The sequence below is a fragment of the Narcine bancroftii genome, chromosome 12, assembly GCF_036971445.1.
Source record: "Narcine bancroftii isolate sNarBan1 chromosome 12, sNarBan1.hap1, whole genome shotgun sequence".
Classification (NCBI taxonomy): domain Eukaryota; kingdom Metazoa; phylum Chordata; class Chondrichthyes; order Torpediniformes; family Narcinidae; genus Narcine; species Narcine bancroftii.
The window spans coordinates 11,503,856-11,510,344 of NC_091480.1; the positions used below are offsets into that span (position 1 = coordinate 11,503,856).

A 6,489-nucleotide genomic window follows, 5' to 3' on the forward strand; every position below is an offset into this window, starting at 1 on the left:
ATACGTATTTTCTTTTTTATTTAACTGCTGGGTATTTTTAATAAAACCTATGTGCATAAATAAAATTTGGCATGTAAGCATACATTAAAAATGCTGCAATTTCCATTTGCACCATGCACATTACAATTGTAAATTTTAAGTTTTTTTAAAAATGGCTCCATTGCCCATTTCTGCAGATCTGAGCACATCTGAAATGTGCACAAGGCATCCATCTTACACCGATACCATGAAATCATCGGATTTTGCAAATCTTGAGGTGACCTTTGCCGTTGTTGCATTAGTTTTAAAGTTGGTTATCGCAGGTGACCACTGGATGCTTTGGGAAAAGTACAGGAAAAGCTAACAGCCAAAGGGAAGGAGAATGAGTTTCATGTCCTGGTTATAAGCTGCAGGCTAAGTGGCCAGTTTGAAGAGGTGCGGGTTAGTTGGCTCCTTTTCATTTTAGTTCTCTGAGAATGGTGGGAGTAAAACCTAACTCTTAATGAAACTGGTACTGTGCTCTGCAGAACCCTTTCGTGTGCCAAAGTTATTTACTTTAAATTTGAATTTTGAACTAATCTTAAATAATTCATTGAGTGGCCAGTTTTAATTCTCCTTGGACGCATTTTCATTTTAGAATCGGTGAAATTGATGTGTTCTTCTGTAATGAGCCTTCATTCCTTAGATGCTGCAGTTATTTTTTTAAATTTCGACTGTTTTCCAAGTTCTTGATTTTGTGGCCAAATTGTTGAGTTCATGATTATTTAGAACACTGGCAGGTGCATTGTGCAAAATACCGCTGAGTCGTCGAGCTGGGAAAGACGTGCATTTGTCCATCCCTCATATTTTCAAGTGATGAAGTACTTTTGATGTGCAGTCACTGTTATAATTAGAAAATGTTCCAGCAACTCATCTCAATATGAGTCGCAATCTCTTCCCGTTACTCCTTTCAGGCAGAAGCCTGAAATCCAGCATCTCCAGGTTCCTAAACCATTGTTGTCCAAAAAAAACTTTAAAAGTATCTGAAATGCAATGTAAAGTGGTTTGGCCTTGTACCATTGCATTCTGTTGTTAACAGCATAACAGAATACAATGTCGAGTGATATTTAGTACGCCATTTGAATAACTACAGAAGTCCAAAAATCTGGACCACCCGAGAATCCAGATTTTTCGAAAACTTTCAAATTTAAAAAAATTTAGCAGACTTTTATGTGAGTGCGTAACCGCCACAGATGGACAGTGCATTTTTATTTTTCTTTGATAAACAAAGCATGCTGTATTTCGCTAATGAATTATCGTATGTTTTGACGTACAAGTCGAAACCCTCAAAAAAAGCACTCAAAAATCAGGGGTTGGTTTGTACACAAATACAAAAATAAGACCTTAAAATCAACTTTTTTTAAAAAAACTGCTGACGTAGATTTGGCAAAAAAGACGACCTTTGAAACGCCAAAAAAAAGAACCTGACCTACAATAAATGTCCTTGCAGCAGTACAGTTGCTGGATTTCTTGGCCACTTCTATTACTTTTAACTTAAAACTTCCCTCATCGTTTTCCATGATTAACAACTACCTTCCGGCAATGCGCAACAGCTTAGTCAACGCAATTTTTTGTTTTGGAAGGGGGGGTTGACTGATAACGCCCGATGTATGATAAAGCCATGAAAATGGGGGCCTGACATCTGTAGGTCGACTGAAATGTCGAAATATATGGTAATTAGCAAAATTCCCCTGTTCTGCTCTTCCTTATTCCTGCTTAAATCTGAATTTTAAAAGTACTGCCCAAGAATCTGGACCAACCCCATCCCCGAGCAGCCTGGATATCTACTGGAGCTAGACTATGTCGCGTAGGCTGTGGACTGCGTGAAAACTTTTTTTTTAATGTTTATTATTTTTCTTTCCCTGTCAAATAGGCGGCAGTTTAAATGTCCACACAGAGTTATTTGAAGTCCCAGACACATGGTGATTTGAAGCGCATGGATTTACAGAGTGGTATCTTCCAGAAAATGCAGTGATGTCAGATTTGCAAGCCATATTGACCTATGAGCTCCAATCTTCATGTGGTACAAGACAACTTTAAAAAGTGTATGTAAAAAAAAAAAAAGTTTTAACTGTATGAATATGACCCAACATTACATTAAATATTTTAGGTTTTGAAAAACAGATGGGGTTTAATTGCATTTTGAATATTTCATTAGCTTAACCTGTATTCTAAGCCAGTCCTGTGTTTCTGATAACTTAGTCACCTACATTGCAAGTTGCCTTGTGCCAGTCACGTGGGATGTTTAAAAAAAACCCAATGTAATCACTGCTAAGTGCTGTAACTTTTTTTTATGTGTACATCAATTGTCAGTGAACTCAATGACTCATTAATAATGTGGCCAGACTATCATACTCGGGGTTTTCTTTTCAAAAGGGATGCTCAAAATATCATCATTCTTGCACGAAGGGTGGTGACCATATTATTGTCGATCCTTTTTGGGTTGTGTTAACTGGTGTGGATGATGGAGCTTTCAGCCATGTCTGTCAAATTTTTTTTTATGCGTTTGTGTGTATGTGCAAGAGAGACCCGTTTTCTTTCTTGGAGCCAGCTGTGAGTTTTGTATCATATTTAAAGTTTTTTGTATCATGAAGAAAATTAAAATTTCATGAAGGAAGATTAAAGACAGTTTTCTTACTACAAGAACACGGGCTTTTTATTTGTGTAATAGTCTCTAAAATACACAAAAGCAACCATCTCCTGTTGATTTGATTTTTCACATGAGGGTGTATAATAATTCTGTGTGTACAGCTGATTCTGCTTGCAGCCAAACCCAGAATTAGGAGCCATAAATTTAAGATTATCCCTGTATTCAGTTTTGTATGTGTGTCATCTCCAGAGATGTGCTGGAGAAAGTCAGCAGGTCACACAGCATCCAGAAGAAATGAAGGATAACAAACTATCCTGATGTTCGGACAAGGCCCGAGACGTTGGTTACCCTTCATTTCCCATGGTTGTCAGTGACATGTTGAGTTTCTCCAGCACGTTTGTGTATTGCATTTAAAGGACATTAGATTTGCCTATAGCAGTTGGCACAATGCTATTATAGTGCCCAGTGAGTCAGGTTCACATCCTATGTTGACTGTAAGGAGTTTGTACAGTCTCCCAGTGTCTGTGTGGGTTTCCTCCCACCCTTCAGAAACATATACAGGGGTTGTAGGTTAATTGGTGTATTTGGGCCCGAGGGCCTGTTACTATGATGCAAGTCTTAAAAAAAATTAAATTAAAAGAAAAACACAACTTGCAGGACCAAATTGTACTGTAGATATCTTGTACAGATAAGTAAAATTGCCTTTTTAAAGTTTAGCTAGTGTAGTGCACCTTGTTGAGAGTATTGCTTTCCACATGCAATATTAAGGTCAAACTTGTGGCTCCCCATGGCACAAGTTGTCAATTCTTGCTAATTCAGCTGCCAGCACCATCAGCTGGTAGCAGAGAAGGGAATGGTTATTGCTGATGAGGCCGAAACAAAGAGAAAGCAGCAATAAACCCCCAAGTCCAGAAAAGGTACAGCAAGCTGTCCTGTGGTCTGGTCAGAATGCAAGGAGACAAGCCAAGTGGTGTTTGTACAGTTAGCAACTGCAAGCCAACAAAACACGAGGTGCAGTTTGATTTATATTCAGTTTTCCCTGCACGCAGAGAGGTCCCTCAGTTCAATGGAATGTCGGTGGAAAAAAAAGGAACACTGCAACTGGTGTGTTATGCAAAATGTTAAAAGGTCAAAATAGCCCTTAAAATGCCTCTCTGTTTCGTAAGATCAAGGAGGCACTTCTGCTTACTTCAGGTAACAGAAATCAACTCTAGCTGAGACACTGAATTTCATGCCAAATGAATTTGATTAATGTAAATAGTTAATTGGACTGATATCTAACGTGGGCTCCTGATTAACAGTTGTAATCTGTAATAAATTCCATTGACACATTGCCCTGTGCATCTGTTTTCTTTCCGTTTAAATCTGTTAAAAAAAATTCTCACTGCAAAGCTGACTTCTAAAAAAAATCAGAATCTGCCAAAGCTACAAACTTTTCAGCTTGATGGGAGAAATACTTTCCTTCCTGTCTGTTTAATGGTTCCCACAAAGTGGAAATATTTATGATAGTTGAGTGTGTTTTGCTTTGGGCAAATTTTTTTTAATTCCATCCCATGGCTGATAGTCCAACAACGATATTGTCTTGCATGAATTTTTTGTTTTAACCACACTTATTTAATCATGTATTTATCAGGACTCTGTTAACCTTCCCCAAATGCTGGGCTAGTCATTCAATGTGTTCACGATCAAGAGTTAATCTGGGTAATTATCAATTATTTCTCTACATTCTTAACTATAGTTCTTTGCATGAATTGGTCTTGTAAATAATTGAAAGTTCAAATGGTCACACTGTATCTGGCCCAGTGGGAAGGTTCTTCTGTAAGCAGTCGAGAATTCAATTCTAACATGCCTATAGCAAGTCAAAGAGTTCCTGTGGACAAGATCAATTCGTACATAGAAAGGGCAGCATGAGAGCACTTTGAGGAGTTTGAGGAGATTTGGTTTGTCAACAAAGACTTGCAACTGTCTACATGGATAGCACTGACTGGTTGCATCACTGTCTGGTATCAAGGTAGCCAATGCACAGGACAGGAAAAGAACTGGAGTTGTGAGCTCGCCCAGTGTCATCACAGGCATCTCTCTCCACACTATCGAGGCTGTGCCTTGACAAAGCAGCCTCTATCCCCCAAGGACCCCCACCACCCAGGCCATCCCCTCTTCACTCGTCTAATGTCAGGAAGGAGGCACAGTAGCCTGAAGACAAACATCCGGCAGCATAAGGTCAGCTTCTTCCCCTCTGTCATCAGATTTCTGAATGGATAATGAACCACAGACCCTATCTCGCTTTCTCTTATTTTTGCTCTATTTATCTTTAAACATAATTTTACAGCAATATTTGCACCTGTAAATCTGCCTCAAAACAACGAATTATGTGACGCGTTCATGACATTACATTCTGTTCCTGAATGTTGTGGGTTCCATTAAGGAGCCTGATTTTTGCAGGGAAGAAATGGTATTTAAGCCTGTTTCACACTGAACCTTCACCTTGATGGGGAGTGTCCATTGTGTGATCAGTCCTTTAGATCTCTTTTCCAAAGCAGCAGGAAGACGACGAGAGAGGGTTGTGTGATGTTCTGAGTGACATTTGCCACCTCCTGCAGCATAGAGGGACGATAGTAGGGACTGAGTGTTCATCCTTGCAGAGCACTGGTGTCGGGTGGGATCACAGAAGAGCTCTTGCTTCCGATTTTCACAAGGCTCCAGTTGCACAAGGGGGTACTGAGGCCAAGATCCTGGGGATAATTTCTGGGCACTGTGCTACTGAAGATGATTGATGGACAGGAGTGATATGGAGATGGTATTTGCTGTGGAATTGTTGGAAGGTCAAGGCCGGCAGCGAGGTTCAAATTGTGAGCCAATGACCAAACCTCTTAACGTACTTCATGATGCTGGATGTCAGTGTCGTTTAGACTAGTTATTGTGATTTTACTTTTTGGCCACTGGTTCAATGGTGGCTTTCAAGAAACAGGTGGAAACTACAGCCTGGAGCTTTAACATTTAAGATTTAATGTATTGTCAAAAAATGCACAAAATTCTTCTTTGCCCTGTAAAGGCACCACTATCAAGACTCCAAGCAAAAGGAGCCTTTCAGAGACATCGACTGCCTGTGGATCTCACTGGCCCCCTCGTGATTCAACCATGGTCTGTGATTCTCTTACCATCCTGCTCGGAGTCTTTGACAAACTGAGGGAGAAACCTGCATCAGGAAGATTGCTTCAGCGAGCCTTCACAATTGCCAAGATGGATGGTTTCATTTTGCATTTCATTCAGTGCTCTGATTTAACTTCTGGACAAACAAGGCAAGTAAATGAATGATAGAATGAAAGTTTTTTTTGTTGCTTCTAACCTGGCGGCCACACTTAGACATAGAACATTTTAGCTCAGTACACACCCTTTGTCCCAAGACGTGCCGACCTATAGATTAGCTGAAAAAGATAAACCCTCCCTACATCCTAACCCTCTTTTTTCTTTCATCCATCTGCCTTTTGAAAGGGGGCTTTTATTCACAAAAGCCACGTATTCGCCTGCTCACATTTCAAAAAAAGGAAGATTTACCGTTTATGTTGAAGACTGAAAAGGTGGATTGTGCGGTCCTTTTATGTCATCCAGAGCAGTGCGCCGGCTTCCCAGGCAAACGGGGGTGGGGTGTGTAGCACAGCAGCAGCCGCCCTGCTGCCTGACAGCCCCATTGCCCTGCTCTCCTCCTTCTCCATTCCCCTCCTCCCCTCTTCCATTCTCCCTTCCTCTTGCCCCATCTCCTCCCCCCCCCCCCCATCAGCCCCACGCCAATCCCACTGCTCCTCTGCCTGACAGCCCCATCAGGAGTGGAGCAGCGCAAGGGAGCTGGTGGCATGAGGAAGTGGGGCGGAGTGAGCAAGCTC

At 40.9% G+C, this 6,489-nt stretch overlaps 1 protein-coding gene across 5 annotated transcripts in view; it reads left to right on the top strand.

Annotated features, from left to right (window-relative positions):
• The window catches only part of parn (poly(A)-specific ribonuclease (deadenylation nuclease)), a 95,841-nt gene extending 93,177 nt beyond the window's left edge, over positions 1 to 2,664 (top strand). For all 5 annotated transcript variants that reach the window (XM_069905086.1, XM_069905088.1, XM_069905087.1 and 2 more), the window contains one exon: positions 1,892 to 2,664. Coding sequence is in view for 1 of the 5 variants with exons in the window: in XM_069905088.1 (XP_069761189.1) it covers positions 1,892 to 1,944 (53 nt within the window). In the remaining 4 variants the exon portion in view is untranslated. The remainder of the gene's footprint in view (positions 1 to 1,891) is intronic.
• The last annotated feature ends 3,825 nt before the right edge of the window (positions 2,665 to 6,489 follow it).